The sequence below is a fragment of the Ranitomeya imitator genome, chromosome 1 (assembly GCF_032444005.1).
Source record: "Ranitomeya imitator isolate aRanImi1 chromosome 1, aRanImi1.pri, whole genome shotgun sequence".
NCBI lineage: Eukaryota > Metazoa > Chordata > Amphibia > Anura > Dendrobatidae > Ranitomeya > Ranitomeya imitator.
This window is the reverse complement of record NC_091282.1, coordinates 229,508,745-229,534,012: the sequence shown is the minus strand read 5'-3', so window position 1 is coordinate 229,534,012 and position 25,268 is coordinate 229,508,745. Positions and strand designations below refer to the sequence as shown.

The following is a 25,268-nucleotide window of genomic DNA, read 5'->3' as shown; positions in this document are numbered from 1 at the left end:
CAAGGAATTCATCCGTATAATGATACAGTGTATAAAAAATATCATAAGTTCTAGTAAGAGTTACTGATAACGACCACATTCCAACAAACTAGGCTAATATAAGTGATACAGCTGGAGAATTTCTATAAAGGCCAGAAAAAAACTATTTCACAAACTGCTTTTTACTGGATGTTTTTAGTTCTGGTATTTAGTGTGCCAAAACATTTTTTTATTTAGGAAATCCACCACTTATTGCCAAGGGCTGTTTTGTACAGAAAAACTTGCCTGAACAGATGGCTCTTTAAAGTCTGATTCATTTCTAATTACCTGCGGTTGGGAAACTCATTATCTGCCATTTCCCTCAAGCCAGATGAACCTCACTCAGGCCGAATACCTGAACATAGAACTGCGCATTGTTTTATGGGGGGACATGTGGAATTGTGAGAAGTGAAGCAGTACAATGAATACTAATTGCAAGTCAGTAATATTTGTACTGCCACTGCTGAACAGTGCGGTCCATCCCGGCCGCTCTCTTAGAATATTAGTCAGTTACTCGTCTACATTGGACACAATGAACTGAATTATGTCGTTTGATAATACAATATTCCTTAAGGCACACATATTGTGCCCTCAGTCAGAGATGAAAACAAGTAATAAATCAGGCATTCTTATCATTGCTTTCAAGGGACACTAAACTTAAAATATAAAGAGCATCCAGGGGCATATGTGCATATGGGAAGAATCACCGTAGATGCTGAGCAATAATGAAATGAATCCATTATACACAGCAATATGAAGATGCATGAATATAGACAAAAAAGTGACATAAAAACTAATTGGGCTCTGTTCCAATCTCGTTTATGACCTTTCTTTAACGGGAACCTGTCACCTTGGAAAACACTATTTACCTGCAGATAAGGGGTTAATCTACAGGTAAAATAATAGCATTATAATGCTGCCCAGCTGCGTTACTGAAAGTGCAGCTACTGGGAGAATATGAACTTATTCCCTCCCTGGAGCCGCCGGCTTTCAGTCATAGAGGCGGTGCAGGAAGTGATTACAGTCATCTCTCGCTATACTGCGACTAGTGGCTATAAGCACCCCCTAGCACTGGAATTTTCGGTCCAGTGGGCGGTCCTATCAGTGACTGACATCTATATCTCTATGGACACCTAAACAATGAAAGCTGTCAGTCACCGATAGGACCGCCCATAGGACCAAAAATCTCAGAAGGAGTAGAGGGTCAAATGATTAAATCACAGGTTTACTAAATATTTTCTGACACAACTATGTATCAATTTACTCAGTTCCCCTGGCTCAATAAGGCTACTTTCACACTAGCGTCGTACTTGGCCCATCGCAGTGCATCGGGCTGACGTACCGACGCTAGCAGTGAATGCGCCGCACAACGGGGGAAGCGGATGCATTTTTCCAGCGCATCCGCTGCCCCATTGTGAGGTGCGGGGAGGTGGGGGCGGAGTTCCGGCCGCGCATGTGCGGTCGGAAATGGCAGACCGTCGGCAGCAAAAAACGTTACATGTGACGTTTTTTGCTGCCGGCGGTCCACCACAACACGGCGCAACCATCGCACGACGGTAGCGACGTGTGTCAATGCGTCGCAATGCATCGCTAATGTTAGTCTATGGGGAAAAAACGCATCCTGCAGACAACTTTGCAGGATGCGTTTTTTCCCCTAAACGACGCATAGCGACGTATTGAAAATGACGCTAGTGTGAAAGTAGCCTAAGGCTGCATGCCCACAATCAGGAATAGCAGCATTTTGGGTGCAGCGCATTTGCACTGTGTCCAAAACGCTGCATTCTACATTAGAAGCACATTGAATAGGATTTATAGAAATCCCATGCCTAATGTGCATCTATTTATCACTGCGCAAACTCACCCACAGTGCGAGTTTACGAGCCGCAGCATGTCAATTTCTGTAGCGGAGACCCTAGCCTCAACTGCAGATTTTGACCAATTTAATGTCATTACATGCAGTGAATCCACATGTTCTGATAAACAAGTCCGGCAAATAGAAGGCAGCTATTTTTTGCTGCTGCATCCAAAACATTCCTATTCCTGATCGTGGAGATGTAGCCTAATGTCGGGGTCACACTTGCGTGTGCAATGTGAGAAACTCGCACCAGTCTCTTGCACCAATACCCGGCACTTGGTACCGGAGCATTCAGCTGCATGTGTTTCTATGCAGCCGCACGTTCAGGTCCCGAGTGCTGGCGGCAGTGTCGGGTATTGATGCAAGAGACTGGTGCGAGTTTCTCGCATTGCACATGCAAGTGTGACCCCGACCTAACATGATGCCTGCGTTTTCATGTTGACAGGTTCCCTTTAAGAGGAATTCATGCCTTTATCATGCTCTGTCCCAGAATTGGAATGCTTTATTACTGAAGACAGTGGGCATGGTATCAATGACAGTCACCATTTTTAGCAGTAGTAGGAATATTATTCATAATGTCCTTTTTAAATTATATTTCAAATTCCTGAGACAAACATCTTTTCTTTCAGATAAGGTCGAATAATCACAATTTTGGTTTCAAAGGGGGTTATAAACCTCAGCAAAGGATAAGTTATATCTTCACTGCTCCAGTCCTCACATTTAAACCCAGTGTATATCAGAGGTGTAATTACTACAATACGGTTTCTGCTGTTTTTGAGTCCTATTTATGTCAACATTTCTGAGATCTGCACCGATGTCAAGAATAAGGCCGCGTCTTCGAAATAGAAAGGAGGCTACTGATAAGCAGTCCTCTCCATTCATTTGGTATTTTTGGAACTTCTATGCCAAATTTGGGATGCCATCCAAGTGCAGTCTGATTTTTTCCATGGAGTGATAGACTTGCATGGCTGAGTATGATCTGATAATTGGATCCAATTTGGTCATGCTGCAATTTCTTCCTCCGACTAGCTCGGTGAAAGGGAAAAATAAAACATGTGCATGGCCCCATAGAATACCATTGATCCGAGTATGATGCGATGTTTTGTTGGATCACACTAGGACTGAAAATACTGAATATCCACTTAGTCACACACTTAGCACCATGGCAAAAATAACGCATAAGGGGCCTACATAGAACATACAGATTAAATTTGATGCAATGGATTCACTTTTAATTGTATTTAAAGTTTATGGTCCCTTTAATAATTTAATATAAGTTAAATCTTTCTCCAGTTTATACTTGTCATGCATGTGGTATATTTGTTTCAGATATGCAATTCGAAAACACTTTTTTTCAATGATCCTACTCGTGAATGAATGCAAATCTAAAGTACCTGAAAGATGATAAAACCTGAAATTCTCTTTAATTTTGCTGTATTCAGTGTATCTCATGGATTTCTTTTACTAATTCATTTTAGTTTTGTTCAGATTACAGAGCAGTGCAATTTTAGATATCACATATCAGGTATCCAGCACATGATCTTTGTCCAGCACTCGTATTCCAGGATTAGGCAGATGTCAGGGAGAGTGAATGTTTGTTTTTGCTGACCTGTAATATGTAATGATGGAATTATGTTACCTTTTTCTTACACCTTACCTTCTAAAGGAGGAGTTCCCGCTTGGTAAGTCGCTGATTCCTGACAGATGTTAGGGGTGTTTTTAGAGTGAGGCGCTAAATCTGGATTTACAGGGGAAATTAAAAACAAAGAATTCAATTAATGAACGTATCTGAAAATATCTGTATACTTTATTTTCTGCCTCTCTTTTGCTTACTGCAAATGGGGCTCTTTTGCTTACTTCTTTCTTTCCATTCTATCTTTCTGTTTATTATTTTGCTTGTCCTTTTATTATGTCATATATTTAGACTCATTTTTACTCTTTTAGTAAATCTGGCTATAAGGTTGTGTTTAATGGGAAGAACAGTGAGAGTATGTTCACGCGGTCAGCAAATGCTGCGGATTGGACGCTGTGTACTTGTGCAGCGTCCAACCCGCAGTATCCAGATGTTACAGCATAGTGGATGGGATTTCTAAAAATCACATGTCCACTTTGCATGCACAGACGCCCGCAGATCACCATCATAGACGGACGTGTGGTGCGCCTTTCCAGACTGCAGCATGTCTATTTATCTTCAATGTATTGAACGCGGTGAATATGCATGGTTAAATGAACATATGCGGATTCACCTGCATTCAATAGCCGGCAGTGCTTAGGATGCATCACACATGTGCTTCGTCCAAAGCGCTGCCAATTACTGACCATGTGTACATACCCTAAAACAGCTAAACAAAAGGTATAGTGGCATATACCAGCGCTGCTAGGCCAAAATACATAATTTTTTGCTTCCTTTTGACCCCATTTCCTTGGGACACACTTGTTTCATATTTAGACTCATTTGCACATGCTTAGTAAATCTGACCGAGGGGTTGTGTTTAATGTGTAGAACAGTGAAACAGCTGAAAAAAAGAGTATAATGGTGTAACAAGGTGGCACGGGGTGGTAGTCATGGGCGAGTCCAGTAGGGTCCAGTCAGTGAGCACCCCGGCCCCTTGCACATGAAAATACAGTTCAAGTCCCAGCCCTATGGCACAGTTGGTTACCTCTGTCACACGGCTGCTCTCCTTGCTGGAATGGCATCCTCTGGATGCACTACACGTCACACTTTTTAGAGCCCAACAGTGGCAACTTGTTTAATGAAGATGAAGTGGAAAAGAAGATAACAATTTCTGAGCTGTCCCTATTCAAAGATGCTGTTCCATTGGCAACAGCAGCAGCAGAAGTATCGGCTCCTGGGAGCTAACAGTCTCTTGGAGGACACCTCCTTAATCCTACTACCTGTTCTTATTGCCCGACAGTCCTGTGGCAGTCCTTTCCCAGTCGGGGGTCCTATCTGTCCCAAATGTGGACACACACATTCCCCATACTGGGGTCCCTTCTGTCCCAGATGGGGACACACCTGGAAAAGCAGGAAATCACTTCCTTGTAAGCCTGCTTGCCTGGCCCCTTTATTAACTTAACTCTCTCTGTCCCTAAGCTTGTGCATGACAAATACAGCACATCACAACATACACAGCATAAGAACAAGCTTAACAAACACAGCACATTACACATTACATATTAATACATGACATCACAGTTTAAGCATAGATGAACCATCTGGGTGCGGCATGGGATACACGTGCCTGACATATATAGGAGGAAGAAGGCAGTTGAGGGTCCCCGCCACCTCCTTGCAGTGGCCTATACCAGCCCAGCTAGGACAAAAGACACAAGTTTTGCATCCTTTTGGTTCTTTTTCCCTGGAATACACTTGCTTCATCTGTCTTATGCGGTGCAAAACCACAGTGGTAGATAGCGTGCAGATTTGCTTGTCAAGCTACACATGGAAAGCCCTCTAATATAAATGAAAGAATACTCACAGAAAACTGCCACATATAGTAGCCAAGATGCCATACCGGGAATACCGGCTTCCATGCTGTTTGCTGTGGCTTTTGAACTGATTATTTACAAACTGCTGTTTATCTGCAAACTTGTGAGGGTCACTCAGAGTAAGGACATGTGGCTCATGCGCCAAAGATCCAATTTTTAAGTGGATCGTTTACAGCTGCAGTTAAACTTTCAAGTAATATCCAAGAAACAAATCCATTAAACAAAGCCATTAACTTTAATTGTTACTTCTAGAAGAAGTGATTTCAATGACCGTATAACTTTATATCACAAATATGCATGTAGGAAATCCTCTTAAACATCGTAGTGGCTCTAAAAATAATATTTCACTATACAGGTACTATGTGGAGTGTTGCCTGCTGCCCTCAGGATCTGAGTGTATATCAGTCGTGCAATGTATAAAAACAAACAGAAGAGGGCCCTGGTGCAAGAACAGTACAGTTCTGCTCATCATTATTGGCACCCATGAAGTTTAAGTACATAATGTGGAATATCTCTTGGAAAAATGAATCAAGTGAAAGTTTTTTGTATAGAGCACTTGTGTTAAATACAAAAGAGAAAATGATAAACAATAATTAAAAAGAAAAAATTAGGAGGTAAAAATAGAAAAACCTAAAGCTTGCTGTGACACTGGTATGGGCACCTTTTACATTAAATTAGTATGGAAACACATTTTGACTCACCTATTGTAAATTACGAATGAGAATCACCTTTCATTAATTGTCGGTGTGACATGAATTAGCCAATGAATGATGACTTCAGTAATTTAAAAATCCACATGGTAGGCCTGGTTACTTTGTCACAATGGTCAAGACAAATGAGCTGACTGAGGACATCAGAACTGCTATTAATAGCAAACACAAGACTTCCAAAAGGTATAAGGCCATTTCCAAAGACCTTGATATCCCAGTTTCAACAGTCCGAAATGCTATTAAGAAGTTTGCCAAGCAGGGAACCGTCAAGAACCTCCCTGGACGTGCGTGAAAGAGGAAAATTGACAAGAGATGTCTTTGAAGGTTGGTGCGAATGGTGGAAAAAACACCATGACGAACATTCAAAGATCTGAAGGCCAATCTGGAACAGTTTGGGGTCATGGTTTCAGCAAGTACCATAAGCCACACACTGAACTATTGCTCAAGGAAAGAATTAAAAAGGAACTACTGATCTTTGGCAAAGAGTACCTTGACAAACCACAATCCTTCTGGGAAAATATTCTGTGGACAGATTAAACTGAAATGAAGCTTTTTGGCAATGCAAAGCAACAATTTTATTACAGACACGCAATGAAACTTATAAGGAAAAGAACACCCTAGCAACAGTTAAGCATGGTGGAGGATCCATAATGCTGTGGGGCTGCTTTGCTGCGTCTGATACTGGAGGCCTTGACCATATCACAGGAATCATGAAATCATAGAATTATCAAGAGATTTTAAAGCAAAATGTCCATCCCAGTGTAAGAAAACTTGGTTTGAGCCGAAGATTATGGATCCTCCAGCAAGATAATGACCCAAAGCACACATCCAAAAGTACACAGGAATGGTTAAAAAAGAAAAAAAATGAATTGTTTTAAAATGGTCAGCAATGAGTTCTGTCCTCAATTCCATTTAAAATCTTTGGGATGAACTGAAATCAGCCATTGAGTAAAAGAACCCTGCAAATATTCAAGAGTGTTAACAAACTGCAAAGGAAGAGTGGAAAGTGCAAGAAGCTTATAAATGGCTACAAGAAACATTTTGAGGCTGTCATCAGTGCCAAAGAGTGTGCAACCAAGTATTAATTAGGGGTGCCTTTATTGCTGCACATGCTGTTTATTCTATTTCTTCTTTGAAATTGCAACATGTAAGTTCAAAAACAATGTTTTATTGTTGTATTACTTTGAACCAGTAATTACAAAATCCTAAGGATATAACTTTGGTACATTTCCATTTATTTCTGAAGATATTGCACAGTCTATGAAAAAAATGAAGGGGTGCCAATAATTGTGAGCTGCACTGTATGTGTACTTATTGCAGTACAATAGTTCTATGTATGAGACAAGCTGCTTGCTGCTTTGGAGATGGTAATGGATCCCCTACCCTCTCGGCCCCCTGATATCTGACATATCTGCCCCTGTATAGCCCATAAACAAAGTAGATATTTTAGGAATTATTCAGGAAGAAGCACCAAGGCTGCAGCAGAAGTGCAGACATGTGGGTGGACACATGTCTATTTTGTTCTGATAGCACTGTATTCACTGTGTGTAATCAATAATCAGGCCGGCTATCATTCTTGCTCTATTATTTTTTATTATAATTATTTACTTATATAGCACCATTAATTCCATGGTTCTGTACATGAGAAAGGGGTTCCATCAAAATACAAATATCACTTACAGTGAACAAACTAACAATGACAGACTGGTACAGAGGGAAGAGGACCCTGCCCTTGCGGGCTTACATTCTACAGGATTATGGGGAAGGAGACAGTAGGTCGGGGGTTGCAATAGCTCCGATGGTGTGGAGGTGGCCATGTGGTCATTACAGGTTGTAAGTTTTCTTGAAGAGGTGGGTTTTCAGGTTTCTTTTGAAGCTTCAAATGTGGATAACTGGACGTGTTGGGGCACAGAATTCCAGAGGATGAAGGATATTTGGGAGGAGTCTTGGAGGTGATTGGATGAGGAGCGAATAAGCGTCGAGGAGAGAAGGAGGTCTTGGGAGGACTGGAGATTACGTGAGGGAAGATATTGAGATATTAGTTTGGAAACATATAGAGGAGATGGCTTTGGATGGATGGCTTTGTATGTCAGTGTTAGTAGTTTAAACTGGATACGCTGGGAAATTGGGAGCCGGTGAAGCGATTTGCAAAGAGGGGAAGCAGGAGTGTAGTGAGGAAAGAGATTAAATAGTCAGACAGCAGAGTTAAGGATGGACTGGAAGAGTGCGAGAGTGTTAGAAGGTAGGCCACAGAGGAGGATGTTGCAGTAATCGAGGCGGGAGATGATTGTTCATTATGTTCATTAGTCTCATAATTAATCTCTGGTTGCAATTAGATTGCGATTATTATAATCACATTTTATTCTGCTCCTTAATGGAATATTAGCTAGATACTTCACTTTCCCAATATAGTATATAATAAAATTATTGTAATATATCAAAATATACAACCTTCTCAATACCATACATTTGTAGGATATTCTTAAAGGGGTTTTGTATGAAGTACATTTTAAGTAATAGATCTTATAATAATAAGTTCCAAAAATTGGAGGTTAAAAAAATTGTTTCTGTACTGAGATAAAATGTGCCCCTGATGTGTGCTGTGTAATGGATGTCTGATGCCAGGATACATGAATGTGGACTGATCATACCACAGCCCCTGGGCAGGGGAGGAAGCAAAAGAGAATGTACAGACAGAACCATATGGAATTGCAGCTTTCTGTGAGGTAAAGCATTTCCCTGCTTGTTTAAAAACATGTTTTACTGCACAGAAAGAATCAGCTAATCCCCGGCTGTCTTTTCTGTATACTCTTTTGCGTCCTCCCTTGGCCAGGAGATGTGATATGATCAGACCATGTTCTCGTACTGTTAGGCACAGCCATTGTACAGTACATAGCAGGGGCACATACAGTGGCTTGCAAAAGTATTTACCTCCTTGGCATTTTTTGTGTTTTGCTATCTCACAACCTGGAATTTGTTTGAGGGTTTGCATCAGTTCATGTAAAAAACATGCCTACTACTGTAAACATTTGTTTTTCTTTTTATTGTGAAGCAAACAACAAATAGGACAAAATAACTGAAAACTTCAGTGTGCATAGCTATTCACTCTTCTAAAGTCAGTACTTCGTAGAGCCTCCTTTTGTGGCAATTACAGTTGCAAGTCGCTTTGGATAAGTCTCTATGAGCCTCCCACATCTTGCTACTAGAATTATTGTCCATTCTTCAAGGTAAAGCTACTCCAGCTTCTTCAAGATAGATGGTTTCCTCTCGTGAACATCAATCTTGAAGTCAAACCACAGATTGTGAATTGAATTAAGGTCTGGGCTTTGACTAGGTTACTCCAAAATATTTACACGTTTCCCCTTAAACCACTTTAGTGTTTTTTTAGCAGTATGATTTGGGTCATTGCCTTGTTAGAAGATGAACCTCCATCCCAGTCTCATATCACTGACAGATTGAAACAGGTTTTTCTTAAGAATGTCCCTGTATTTCACACCATCCATCTTCTCCTCGACTCGGACCATTTTACCTGTCCCTGCTGCTGAAAAACATCCCCACAGCATTATGCTGCTACCACTATGTTTCACTGTCGGGATGGTGTTCTTGGGATGATAAGCCATGTTGGTTTGGTGTCAGACACAGTGTTTACGTTAGTGGCCGAAAAGTTCAATTTTAGTCTCATCTGATCACAGCACCTTCCTTCACACATCTGGAGAGTCTCCCACATGTATTTTGGCAAACTTAAAATGAGCCTTCCAAATTTAATGTGTAAGTAAAGGGTTTTTTTCTGCCCACTCTATGGAGTGTAGGGCTTATGGTGCTCGTATGGACAGATAATAATAATAATAATCTTTATTTTTATATAGCGCTAACATATTCCGCAGCGCTTTACAGTTTGCATACATTATCGCTGTCCCCGATGGGGCTCACAATCTAAATTCCCTATCAGTATGTCTTTGGAATGTGGGAGGAAACCGGAGTGCCCGGAGGAAACCCACGCAAACACGGAGAGAACATACAAACTCTTTGCAGATGTTGTCCTTGGTGGGGTTCGAACCCAGGACTCCAGCGCTGCAAGGCTGCAGTGCTAACCACTGCGCCACCGTGCCGCCCATAGTCTCTGCTTGGGAGCTCTGCAGCTCCCACAGTGTTACCTTTGGAGTTACCAGGGTTATTTGGTCTCTGTGCTGCCTCTCTAATTAGAGCCCTTTTTGCCCAGGCTAAGAGTTTTGGTGGGCGGCCTTCTATTGTTACTGTACCATATTCTTTCCATTTGATGACAATTGATTTGATAGTACTCCAGGGTATCATCACAGTTTGGGATATTTTTTATAACTCAACCCTGACTTGTATAGCTCAATAACTTTGCCCCTGACTTGTTTGGAGATCTCCTTGGTCTTCATGATGTTTGGTTAGTGGTGCCTCTTAATTAATTGTATTACAACTCTGTGACCTTTCAGAAAAAGTGTGTGTGTATACTGTCAGACCATGTGACACTTCGATTGCACACAGGTGGACTTCTTGTAACTAAGCATGTGACTTATGAAGGTAATTGCTTGCACCAGAAATTTTTAGGTGCTTTGTAGCAAAAGTGGTGAGTGCATATGCAAATGTGAATTTTTAGTTATTTGATCCATAAATTTAATTTATGCCTATATTTTTCTCACGTCACTAACTTACACTATTCAGTGCTGATGCAACACAAACAAATGGGATTACAAGAATATTTAAACACAGGTTGTAATGTAAGAAAATGGGTAAAAAGCCAAGGGGTGAATACTTTAGCAAGAGGACCCTCATCAGGTACCAAATAATATAGACCTCCTGAGGTGCTAGAGCCTGTGGGCAACTGTTACACCGCTTGGATACATCCCTGGCCTTACTAAAATTAATTCCTACAATTTTTGGTTTTCATGTCTGTCCTATTGGACAACCCCTTATTAATGGTCACAGCATGTTATTTTAATTAAAAAAATATATACTTAACAAAGTGTAATCATGGTGTTTTTCTGATCGGATAAACATGTGAAGGCTGCGGTCAATCAGCAGCCACAAATTTGAGGCAGTGGTCATGTGACATTATTTATGTCAGGAGTCTGTTGGAGGACACAGGGCTGAAAGCAAAGAAGCAGGGTTGGGCTGGGCGGTAAGTAAAGATTTTTTTTATTTATGCAGTACCCTGTAGCCATTACTAAGGAGTTATGTAATAGCCAACCTCTTTGATGTTTTTATTCATTTATAGAAAGGAAACAAGACCATCTTCTATAATATTTGATTCTAAAACTCAGCTGACAAACCATTCTTAAGCCGGTGCTGTAGATGTGTATCTGTACACAGGGGACAGTCTTGTAGCACTGGGGTCCCCCCAAGGACATCTGCAAGGAGCTTGTATGTTCCCCCCGTGGGTTTCCTCAAGGTTTTCCGGTCTCCTCTCACACTCCAAAGACATACTGATAGGGAATGTACATTGGGAGCCCCAATGGCAGTGCCGATAATGTTTGTAAAGTGCTATGGAATTAAGGTCACTGTAAAACAAAGTAAAATTAATACAGCAAAAGATATTTCCCATGGATGTGGCTTGTGTAAGGTTTCCACAGGCTAACGTGTGCCTCTTCGCATTTCTTGTCAGCTATACAGTGTGTACAGTGTAGTGTTTGGTGTGATATGAGCAACTTTGAAAATAAGAATGATACTCTGCTGGGATATTTAAATGCTATATGTGTTTAAATGTGGCCATCTCTTGATGTGCATTGCAGCGTGACAAAATATTCTGAATATATAAAATTAGAAATTGGAAACCATAGAAAAATGTGAAGAATGCTGAATTGTTTCAATCACATGATCCCTCGATGTGAGAACATCCTGCATTACAAGTCATAAGTAATGTATTGGGTGAATACACATGAGACATCCATTACTGTCTCTATCTGAATATGATTCCGGGGACAAGAGAAGACAATGTGTCCTGTCTATATATTGTGACACTTCTCCTGGCCTTTTTGTTAGAGGGAACCTACGTATAGTGCCCAAACCACAGGCAGCATGTATCAGACACCTGGTGCGGCATTTCAGAGAATAACATACTTTAAAAGCCGCTGGGAACCAAGCTGTGTGGGAGACTAACTGGACGGAAGGGTCCCTCCAGCTTCTCCCTTCTCGCTCCCTTTGAGTGACAGGTCTTTCCCTAAAACCTCAGGGGACCCACCTGTCCATGCATCCAATGTCTGGTCCATGATTTGGTCATGTATCAGCTGTGAGGTTCCTTTAAACTGGATCCTTGGCTTCAAATGACATATAGGAGATCACATAATGCCACATTCCCATATAGGAGATCTCATAATGCCCATGGATGCACTACCCAGGGTACGTGCATGCGTTATATGATTAGACTGTGCAGAAAAAAAGGTTCTACTGAACTGGTAGATTAGAAAGGTATAAAACCAATTTTATATATTGGAAATGTGCATGACCATCCATTCTATCAATATGTGAAATAAATGTAATTTAATAGCCCTATATGATTGTACATAATCAATGACAACTGAATGCTTTATTCAATCGGGACTCGGCAATCAATAATGTTCATCCTTCTGATATTAAAAAAAGTATTAGGGATAAAAAGACAAGGAAATGCTATAAAATGATAGAAATACCAGCCAGTTTAATTCCTCTAATAAAGAGCCAGCTTTGTATTATTTGCTCTCTGCTTTCATTTGTTTGGTTTAATCACTGCAACCTTACAGGGTCGCTGCAAACATTTGAAGGCTGTGTTTATCGAACATCACACTAATTGTGACTTTCAGCCGCTGTGTAGAAAGCTTGTAATTACTGTGACCTTGAGCAGATTTCAAGTCATGGCACAGATTTAAATACACAGCTATTAAAAGTGACAAATAAATATGGTGAAAGCAAACTGTTGTTTGAGCCTTCTCCGCAGGACTTGCAAGACCAATTGTACAGCAGCAATGTTTTTAAGAGTATCCATGTACTGAGAAAAAACATCGGTCACTGAGGCCAGGCTTCTTCTTCAGCCGGATTAAAACACATTCTACCAATAACTATAGAAAGATAAAGTAGCTGACTTTCCAAGATAATGTCTTTTATGAACTTATTATTGGTATCTTCTCCCTCAAGGTACCACTATGTACCAGAAAAAATGATGGATGGATGGAAAAAAAAGAAGCGGGTAACACTAAGTAGAACATTCCATGTCAAAAACCTGGTGTATGTATTGGCCCGTGTTAACAAATGGCGATGTTTCAGGACATGAGAAAGTGAGCCTTGGTCCAGCTTGATATGTTGCGATGTGTTCACTAGGAATTACACCAATTTTGCATGCAATTTGCTATTTTGTGCTGCCCACTTTCTTTCCTTTTTATGTACTATAGGTTGGTTGTTGCAAACTGTGAGCTGGCACCTAGAACTGCATTTTTGCCTGTGCTGCTTCATTTTTTGTATAGATAGATATATACAGTAGATAGATAAATAGACAGACAGAGTTTCACAACTTGAACACATGTACCCTTATCTTTTAACGATAATCCCTGAAAATAATGTATCTAATATCCAGAAAATATTCAATCATCACCCAATCCTGTTATATTACATGTCAGGGCGCACTGTATTTGATGGGACAGTCTTATGTGACATATTGGATGGATGAGTCTTGCCAGAACGAAGTAGTTGCAGCAAATAGCTTTCAGCATCACATCAAACAACATGAAAGTTTCAGATAAGGATCTTTATGGAGAACATCTAGCAAATCATACTGCAAAAATATCTTCAAATGTAGTCAGATACCATCTTTTGTCCTAGAATTACTTTACATATTTGTCTTAATTTATGCCAAGGATTATAAACCCAGTGTGTCTGTTCACTTTCATTATTTCCAGCAAAGTACACCGATATAACTGTCTGTGTGCCATGCGAAAAGCCTTCATAAAAGGAACATTTTCTGTCTGTACACAAAAGCAGGCAGATCTCTATTTTCTATTGTTAGTGAACACGAGGATAGAGACCTTATCACTTCCACTTGTCTCCTTTTATTCCATCACTTTGAGGAGAAAATGACATTGAGGTCTTCAGCCTGTTTTTTGCTTTTCTTAAAAGGGTTGTTCTATTTTGGACATGCCTTCTATCTGGATGCTAATCTATCTGGAGACCAATACTTATTTTGTGCTGTCAATAAAGAAAAGGTGACAATGCTTGGCAAATTTTGGAATACCAATACAAGTGGATGGAAAGAGGAGCACCTGTGTGATAACCTCTTCTCCATTCCTGGCAGCATGAGATGGGACCCCATTCATCAAATAGATATAGGTCTTAGCAGCAGGACCTCCATTTATGCCAGATATGCCATATTTGCCAACATTAGATGACCCCTTTAACACCTTGAAGAGTCACATATACGTATCTACCTCCGCATTCCTAGCCACTCATAATAGGGCCCTGTTCTCCAAATAAATGGAGATCCCATAGATAGAAAACCCTTTTATTTTTACAGTCCCTGTGCCATGTGAAACCCATTGTGAAGGATCTAATGCTGGGATCACATCCATGAAAGGAGAAGGAAACTGAAAATGTTTATTTGATGTATGTTTCAAGTGGCAGACACTAATAAGCCTAAAAAACCTAACTTAATTTGGTGGTGTCAAGGTTTTATAATAGTGTCTGTCATTTTACCAGAAAAATTGTCTCTGTGTTAGTTATGGGGTAACACTGCACTACTGAAGGTAACTTATCCAGGCTATAGACAAAGATGTACAACAGGTTAAACAAGTTGTAAAGGCTTTTTCTTAATTTCAAATTCAGGGTCGTCAGCAATACAACTGAAACATGGCTCCCACCTTATGAAACTGCTTGTTCTTTAAATATCTGAAAACTCAACAAACCTTAAAAAACCTCCCTGTTGGCATGGAAAACATAGCACTTCACATAACACACCGCCTGACAAGTTTAACCCTGCTGTTGTCTTCGGTCAAAAACGACCGACCTTGAACTTCAATATTCTTTAAAATATTCAAGATGCAGCTCTGAAACCCGCGTCCAACCGACCCATCCTCATTTAAGTCAATCAACCACAAGTTTCAGAACCGCATCTTGAACACCCCAAAAAATACCAAAGTTCAAAATCGGTCTCCCCAGACCGAAGACAACAGCAGGGTTTTAACAATAGAATTTGCCTCTATGTTGTTATTATACTGGATATTTAGCGTTCACAATATCTTGCTGAATACATTTCGTGAATAATTCATGTGGGTAATTATAATGAAATAAGAAAAATTAAAATACTAGAAAGAAAGCAGGAGAGACTAGAAAACATTATTGTGCTACATCATTTGGAAAATTACCCCTCCAATATATTTTTAATCATATTCTATTTCAAAATAGTTATCTCCCTTTCTTCATAAACTGACAGTTTTACAACAGTCTGTAGTCAGATATCCATATTCAAATATTGTCTGACAGTGTTAAGGTAGGCAGGTAGTTATGGAGATTTTACCCCCTTTCTATAGTCTGTAAAAACCCACAAAGAAATGCAACCATTAAAGGGTGACCTATAATGTTTAGATTTTATATTGCAATATGCATATTAATGGAAAAATGTTAAGGATTTTGCATATATTTGTAAGCTTATCATTTTATCTGGGCTTATAAGAACATTGAAGTGACTGGAAGAAGATATTGCATTACAAATGGTGCAGGAAGGCTTTTATGTGGTCAAAATATGTTCATCAACATTCATAATTTAAGGCGTAGGGTTATAGGCATCCAAAAGCCCATAAATGTAAGCAGATTTTCATCTGTGGTAGTAGCATGAGCAATTAAGTTTTTAGAATAAAAGGGAAAATGAATCTTAATTATTGCTGTATGAGCAAGATTCTTTTTATAATGGACAGAGATACTGAATCAATAGCAGCTCGTCATAGTCTTAGATTTACAATAACAGCTTTCTATCCTTAGGATAGGTCATGAATGTCTGATCGGTTGGGGTCCGACACCCAGCACCCCCGACGATCAGCTGTTCTCGGTGTCAGCGGTAGCCACCGACCGGAAATGCTCGATTGTGTAGCTGCTCCACAATTGAACATTTCTGGCCTGAGGCTGCAGACACCGTAGCCAGCTTAGCGGCAGGTGTGATGGGTGTCAGACCCCAACCTGTTAGACATTTATGACCTATCATAGGGATAGGTCATCAATCATAAAACAGTGAACAATAACAGTTGCTGAAAGACTAGAGAAGCTAATCAATAATCAGGAAGTAAAAAGTAAGCAAATAGTATGCTACAAGGATGGCATCTCATGTACTCGTGAGTGTTGTTATTAAGGCAACTAAAATAGATGATAAATGGAAAAATATTGTCTTATTTTGGGGCTGTTTATGCAAAATTATTTTGACAATTTCTCTTACAGGGTCTCTAGAAGAATGTAATAAAATGGCCTTAATCACGTAATTCAAATGGTAGCTTGTCCTACTCGTGTCAGAACTGGCTGCAGACTGAAGATACACAGCTCCTTAGACCTGTGTATTAATGACAGAAGACCTGTATCTTAAGCACATGTAACTTTATGAGCTGTGGAGATGGGCTGGGTCAGGAGAAGAAATAAAGGATTTTTTTTGCAGCCTGAGTCCTCATTGCGCAACCAGTTGAAGAGAATATTTATTTCTTCTCCTTTCACAGCTCTACTCCAGCAACAATGGTATATGTGCTTATCTGTCAGTGGAGACAAAGGTCAGGGAAGCTTTGAATCTTCAAATTGGAATCCATCCTGACATGTGAAGAGTACAAAAGCCTTTTGAATTACCATACGTGATGGGGGTCATTTTATTACATTCTTGGAGAATCCTTTTAAACTAAGCCTCATTTGCCTCAGTATATGTAAGGCAATTGCTTGATGTTCATTTTTTTCACTAATGGTTTAGTAATCTTTACTTTACAATCACTCTGCCTTATTGCACTGGAAATCAACTCTCTAAGCACTGGCTTTGTGGGTAGCTAGGGAGTAACTATTGAGTATAATGCAAGTCTATCAACACAGCTCAAACGCCAGGGGAATGGAGAACAGCATTCCTGACCATTGATGAGATATTAGGTGTGTCTCAGATTACCTCAGGTGTAGATAAGGCACTGTTCACATCTGGGTCAGACATATTTGTTTTCTATTCTGTGCTGTGCTAATTTTTCAAAGAAATATCACTAAGTCTCCATTGGAGCTTCCAATACATATGGGATAACAGACTAAGCCACATTTTCAGATGACATCTCTGCTCCAATGGAGCGGAGCTGAAAAGCAAGATCTATAGAATAGATATAATAAATTACTATCGATTGTGGGTACTAATATAAGGAGACCAAGAATAGCTGTCTACAAAAATCTCAAGGGCTGTCACACTGTAGAAGGATCAGCTTTATTCTCATTTGCCCAAGGAAAGACGAGAAGCAATGGGATGAAGCTGAATTGGAGAAGCCACAGATCAGATATTAGAAAAAAACTTTTTGACAGTGAGAGTGATAAATGAGTAGAACAGGCTACCCTGAGAGGTGGTGAGTTCTCCTTTAATGGAAGTCTTCAAACATAGGCTGGACAGACATCTATCTGAGATGATTTAGTGAATCCTGCATTGAGCAGGGGGTTGGACACGATGACCCAGGAGGTCCCTTCCAACTCTACCGTTTTATGAATCTACGTTTCTATAGCATATTATTTTTGAATTTCTTACTGTACCGTCACTTTAAGATACTAGTACCAGTGAAGAAATTGTATTGATAAGATATATTACAGTACAAGCGACAGGGCAAGTGCCATAGTGAAAAGAAGCTAATACTTATTAAAGACACAAGCATAGATTTAGGATGGGATAAGGTAGTGAGGCAATATCTTAATAATTTGCATCAATATTACCATGTCCAACATAGTTTTAGAAAGACCAAACTTCAACTTTTCTTATTCTTAATGATTTTGTCCATCTATCAGTAATTTTACAGAAAGTTACTTTCAAGTATCATAATTTCTTAACGTCTGTATTAAAAAAAAAAATGCAAAAAAGAAAAATGACGTGACCATAGCACTTTCTCCAATCTGGCTGACTGCTAAGCCTCTACTACACGGAAAGGTGCGGCTTTGTCTCTTTCAATACTCTAATTAAATCTGTAGGACACATTGTTCACAATTGTACTTGATAACAGCTACATTAAATGTAGCAATTCTCCTCTGAAGCCTGAGTCCCATTTACCCTGCCAATGTTTAATCAGAGAAAAAACTCATTACATTTACAGCAGTACCTTTTTTCTTTCTCACTCTGAGTCTCATTCTCTGTCTATGGGTGCATGCCAAAATCGTGCATGGTGTCGGTATCTTTGCAGCTCTCACTGTCTGCAGGCACCTCTGTTTACTTTCTGTACAGATATTTTTTATTTTCTCCTATTTCTTTTTCATTTTCCACTGCCCTCTCTTCTGTTTTTTTGTTCTCTCTTTCGTTTCTTTCCAGTTAATAAAATATACAGTATATGGAGAATTTAAAAGAAATTAATTCTGGAAAGTGACTGCGACAAGTTGCTTTACAGTGTTGGGTTCCATCTATGTCAACACTCTTTTGTGTTTTCAGATTTCCCAATCAGTCCCTGGCCTTTTGGTCACAGCAGAAAATCATGGAGGTTGTCAGAAGGATGTCTCAAACGAGTATGACTCGGGGAATGATATATGCACCCCTCCCTCGATGCAGACAAGTTCCTCTGCGTTGAAGATTAACCAGGACAAAGAGAGTCCTATTCATCAGGGTTATGGACACGTCCCTTCATCCACGAAGACTCCAAATGGTCACAGTGACAACATCTCTGATTCAGGGAATTCATCTGCCAGTTGTATTTCCTTTAGTAAAGTTTCCTCACATCATTTGGAAGAGTCAAGGACGCAGGCAAAAAGGTGAAGAAATGTGAAAATGTTGAAGGCTACACTGATATACTAGTTGTCATGGTGGCTTATACAAATGTTTTTCTATTAAAATAGAGGTTTGCTAAAGTAAATGAATTGTCCATATTCACAACTTACCACATTTTTCAACAGGGCGTAATTGTTTGCTATGTTTAAAGTAAGAGTTGGGTCTATTTTTTCTTCAGAGATTTGTCCTCTTGTCTTGGCTGCCTTAAGGAACACAAAAGAGTATGTGACATCTCACCTGACAGAACATCTGTACACAGACATCGGTCACGGAGCTCTTCATACAAAAGCACCAGAAGGTCTTACTCCCGTAGCTCAAGTCACTCCATCAGCTCTTATTCCTCTTATTATAGGTCATCTTCAGACCCAAAGTCTCGAAGCAGGTCTATCTCTTCAGGTAGAAGGTATGTTCACCGAAGTACGGCCTACTATATGCACTAGCATACAAACAAATACAACTGCCATCTTGAGAGGGCTAGGGTATAAATGAACCACCGAAATATGAATTGTGAACTGCATTACTGCTGTATTGAATAGACTTACAAAATTGAGGTGCTTAAAAAGCACAGTTTCATCAAATTGTGTGAGCTCAAATGCAGTAACATGCCAATCTTTTTAGATAAGAACCTAGGCTACCAGACTTAAAACTCTTGGTCCTAAAAATTTATAAGGCAGTTTTTTTTTCTAGTAAAACTGGGTATGGTGGATAGAAATAATACCCAGATGTAATTAAAATAATGCATTTTCTAACAGGGAATTATATAAAGTCTCAAATATGTTAAAAATTGGAGCTCTCTAATTTGTACAACAAAGCTGTTTGATTTCAATCATTCTTGTTACACTATCTCCCACAGACTACATTTTTATGCTTGTTGTGGTCATTTAAGAAGCCTATGACCACATTGTAGAAACCATATATGTGGCCTTGTGCAGCTGCATAAAGGCCTATTAAGTTAGAGGATGTGCTGCCACATTCAAAGAAACTTTTTGCTGCCTATTAGATTGTGTATAATTGTAAGCCAAATTTATGGCTCATAATTATTAGGGAGTAGTACTGAGCACATCAATTTGATGCGGAATGAATTTGAATAGAATTTTATGAAATTCGCAGATCCAAGAGGACTAGGACAATTTATGATTCGATTCGTACTAATCACCAAAAAAAAATGCTTTCTCCCCTTTACACGCTGCAGAAGATGGCATCAGCCACAGAAGGCTAGTATGACCTCAGGCAAGATCGCATGGGATTCCCCATAATGACGTGCAGCTATCACATCACATAGTATGGAGGAGCCAATCAAAAGGGACTATCATAGCCTATATAGAAGCTTAGAAAAGGAATGCAAAAGCCATGTTAGCGTGATCTAAGATAGTGAGAGGACATCAAAACTCACAGCTCAGCAATAGTGTTGTGTTGAGCATTCCGATACCGCAAGTATCGGGTATCGGCCTATATTTGCGGTATCGGAATTCTGATACCGAGTTCCGATATTTTTGTGATATCGGGAATCGTTATCGGGATTAAGATTAATGTGTAAAATAAAGAATGATCGTCACCGCTGCAACCGCCTTGCTTTCGTTCCGAAGAATGAGCGCGTAAAGGGCCTTCGATGACGTCGCGGCTTGTGATTGGTCGCTGAGCGGTCATGTGAATGTAAATAAATCAATATTTTTTATTTTTATTCTTTATTTTACACATGAATATGGATCCCAGGGCCTGAAGGAGAGTTTCCTCTCCTTCAGACCCTGGGATCCATTACAGGATACCTTCCAATATTTGTGTCCCATTGACTTGTATTGGTATCGGATATCGGTATCGGCGATATCCGATATTTTTCGGATACCGGCCGCTACCATCCGATACCGATACTTTCAAATATCGGACGGTATCGCTCAACACTACTCAGCAATAGAGATGTAAAGAGAAAAACATAAAACATTGAACAAGTACTACAGACAGTAATGTAATGTATAACTGCAGCAGTAAATAAGTTGAAGTGTAGTAGTCTGTGAACAAAACAGAGATTCAATTGATAAAGAGAATGAGAGATAGCAGTGGCACCAGCAGAGGTGCATGAAGTAGTGACAGACTCAGTGTGTATGATGTAGCTGGCATCTGTCTTGCTACATTTGAATTACAATTGCATTTTTTCTTCACTGATAATGCACTAGAGAGCAGCAGCAAGGCAGCACAATATTTTTTTAAAACAGGAAAAATCTGAAATCAGTGTCAGTCAGATCATTTCTTCTCAAATCGTTTTCGTGAAGGGAAGAATAATTGTTTTTAAAAATACAAAAGACAATTCCCCAAAATCCAAACATTAAACTGTGACGATCTACCTCACAAAATATGTGTGGGTTGCCAACTTTATTTTACTAGTCAAATTTTATATAAAAAAACACATGAAAAGTCTGTCAGTGCACTGTATTATTAAATGGCCTGTTGGCTAATATAGAATTACCATCTGTCTCCATGGTGAGGCTACTTTGTCATTACCAAGGCTGTGTTTGTGTGAAAAAGTGTAAAAAAGGTTGCATACAGTTGTAGAAGACCTCAGAGTGTTACACAAATGATTTCAGGACTATTAGTGGCCTTGCAGTATTGCAATTCATGAAAGATAGCTAATTTGATTTTTAAAGATTCAATCATCTGTATTGTTATTAGAGATACATAAAAGGGTGCTCTGTGATGAGAGTTTGGAGAGCATGGGACCCATATTTTGTTCTTGCTAAGGACTCCTTTGCTGTCTGTGTCTGCCCCAGTTTCCATCTATAAATTGTTGTAGGTGATAAATGTCCAAATCTGGTAGCATTCTTCATCCTGGTCTTTAACATAATCCGGATAAATCATTGCAGGTCATACTCAAGATCTCCCAGCTATTCCTCTAAATCAGCCCGTAAGAGCACTGGTAGCAGAAATTCACGAACAAGAAGAAGCCCTAGTTATTCTCGCTACAGTCCCAGCAGGTACTTTGTTAAACTGACAAAATTCCCGACCATGATTTATTCAATGAGTTCAATAGTGTTTATACTTTTATTAGGTCACGGAGTTACAGTAGGTTATACCAACTTGATAATTTGTTGGGCCATATTTTGCACATGATGCTGTGTTGTACTGTTGAGATGTTTCTGAGTCAGACAATCTACAGGGTGGGCCATTTATATGGATACACCTAAATAAAATGGGAATGGTTGGTGATATCAGCTTCCTGTTTGTGGCACATTAGTATATGGGAGGGGGAGGAAGACTTTTCAAGATGAGTGGTGACCATGGCGACCATTTTGAAGTCAGCCATTTTGGATCCAACTTTATTTTTTCAATGGGAAGAGGGTCATGTGACACATCAAACTTATTGAGAATTTCACAAGAAAAACAATATATATAACAATATATATACTAATGTGCCACAAACAGGAAGTTGATATCATCAACCATTCCGATTTTATTTAGGTGTATCCATATAAATGGCTCATCCTGTGTTTTATGCTTTCCTCTATAAGTTTAGTAACAAGCCACTCAACTGCCTACCGCTCAACGGCCACTTTGCATACAACATGCTGCTGATTGCAATAAGCTGACCAGCAAGTGTTTACTTAGGTTGCCCATAAGCAGATTGGTTGACCAATATCTCTCCCGACATCTTTCTATTTGGCCAAGTATAGTTTGACTGCTGCTTATCGCCGCTTAAAATGAAAAGATTGGGTGTTAGAATTCAGCATGTCCAATTTTTCAACTTCTCTGACCTCAACTGTTCAGAAGAGTCAGAAGGACCCACACAAATTAGATAATTGACCAGTCTTTAATAAATCAGCAGTTTCAAATGACTTAGTTCTAACATGGACACCCGATTCTAGCTTTAATGTTAGTTGCTTATTCAGAATGTGTTACAAAGGGAAATATTACGAATTGGTGGAGTCATAAAAGAGCTTTTTCCTCATCTTTATAATATCGTATATTGCTCAATATGTGTATATCAATTTTTGAAGTAAAACATGACTTTAAAATGTGACATTAGACTGGACATCAAATATTCTCAAGAAAAGTTGGTATGGTCTGCTCTCTCCAATGTAGTCATTGGTGTATGTTGCAATAGTTAATTATGGAAAAAGTTTGTGCAAATCTGACATCTGCTCATAGCAGGTAAAGAAAAATCGAAATGTGCCAAGCGCTTGGTGTGAGATTTGAGCTTATTAAGATATTTCGCACAAATCTCAACTTTCTATCCTTTGTTAACCTTTGTGAAATTATTGAGTTTATTGAATGAACATCCTTTACAGAATCTACTCTCCAATGAAAACAGATATAAAAATCAACATTGAAGTAAAAGAACAGATTCAATTGCAGTATGAATTTTACTGTCTTCATTATTAAAAGAATATTCTTTTGAATATCACAATTTTAAATTAATTTCGTCAGAGTTCGAGAGAGAAGCGGCAAGTATGATTCTGCTGAAAAGGAAACTCGGAAAGGAGGTCAGAGGGCAAGGCGCAGCTCTTATTCACCTATGAAAAAGCGCAGAAGAGATTCTCCTAGTCACCTGGAAGCAAGAAGGATCACTAGGTAACGGACGTGATAAAAAAAATATAAGTAGAATAACAATTAGGCTGTATACAAGCAAAGTCATATTTCATTTTCAATAAACGTTGGTTGCCAAGACCCCATACCTGTCTTCCTGCATTAATATTAAACCAAGATAAAATGACCTTCTCATCAACAGAGAAGTTCAGCTGTGTAGAGCTCCAAGAAGCTAGCTGTCAACGAATATACTATTCATAAGCATTGCTGTCTTTCTCAAGGGACAGTGAGTTAGAACAGACATGAATATGTGAGATATACAGTACAGTGAAGGAAATAGGTATTTGATCCCTTGCTGATTTTTTTAAGTTTGCCCACTGACAAAGACATGAACAGTCTATAATTTTAAGGGTAGGTTAAGTTTAACATTGAGAGATAGAATATCAAAAATAAAATCCAGAAAATCACATTGTATAAATTCTATAAGTGTATTTGCATTTTGCAGTAAGAAAGAAGTATTTGATCCCCTACCAACCATTAAGAGTTCTGGCTCCTACAGACAAGTTACTAATCATCAACTCTTTACCTGCTTTAAAGACAGCTGTCTTACATAGTCACCTTTATAAAAGACTCCTGTCCACAGACTCAATTAATCAGTCAGACTCTAACCTCTACAACATGGGTAAGACCAAAGAGCTTTAAAAGGATGTCAGGGACAAGATCATAGACCTTGCAAAGAGCTGGAATGGGCTGCAAAACCATAAGTAAGATGCTGGGTGAGAAGGAGACAACTTTTGGTTGAATAGTAAGAACATGGAAGAAATACAAAATGACAAAATCAGCAAGGGATCAAATAAGGATTTCCTTCACTGTATAGAGTATCTGCAATTATCGTATGGATTGAGTTAGTAGCCAAGGTTCAGTGGTTTCCTTCAAATAGTAATACTGATGGTAATTTCATAGTGAACCAACACTTGCCGTAGTTAACAGCAGTGGCCATTAGTAGGGAATAGACACAATCCCACTGATCCACAGAGAATTGTCTTGAATTTTCCTGAAATTCGCAGATCCCTGTGAATTGGAACACTTTGCATGGAGTGACCGCAATAAAAAAATGCCTGCTCCCATTTCGCACAATGAAGACATCAGTCATGGCTAGGTGGGCTTCCTCATAATCTATCACATCACATGGTCTAGCACAGCAAATCAGGCCAGTATAAAAGATGAGTACCAGACAAGCAGTGCCATTTTATGCTTTAACAGCATATGGACAGACGTCAGATCGTACAATCCACCTAGGGGCAGAATAAGGACAAAACTGGATTGTGTTTGACTACTGCACTAAATGAAGCACATGGAAAATGGGAATGGTAGTCATTCTATGAATTGTTATCCAAGGAATCAAGTGAGATAGGGAAGTGCTGTACCTGCATAGTCAGTGTGACTGTGAATTAATTGATCTGTGATATAAGGCAGTAACGATACAACACTCTAGTAACTGCATTTCTTTAATCTTCATGTACTGTAGTTGCAAACCAGGAGGGTAATTTAATCCCCTGTATCCTTATTTTCCTAGTAGACAAGAATCCTTAAACCTAGGCTTATATGTCACAGGCAGCGAAGCAATTTTTTTTTTACAAATATAGGTCAGAAATATCTACAAGCCAGAAATATAATATCAACTGTCTACCTCACAAAGTGTGCATGTCATTAAACATTTTTATTTTCGTTGCCCACTTTT

At 39.3% G+C, this 25,268-nt stretch overlaps 1 protein-coding gene across 1 annotated transcript in view; it reads left to right on the top strand.

Annotated features, from left to right (window-relative positions):
- Positions 1–25,268, top strand: part of SRRM4 (serine/arginine repetitive matrix 4) — a 256,446-nt gene that overhangs the window by 220,596 nt on the left and 10,582 nt on the right. The window contains exons 9-12 of the mRNA XM_069754474.1: positions 18,680–18,996; positions 19,191–19,415; positions 21,868–21,978; positions 23,429–23,572. Of these exons, the coding sequence (XP_069610575.1) occupies positions 18,680–18,996; positions 19,191–19,415; positions 21,868–21,978; positions 23,429–23,572 (797 nt within the window). The remainder of the gene's footprint in view (positions 1–18,679; positions 18,997–19,190; positions 19,416–21,867; positions 21,979–23,428; positions 23,573–25,268) is intronic.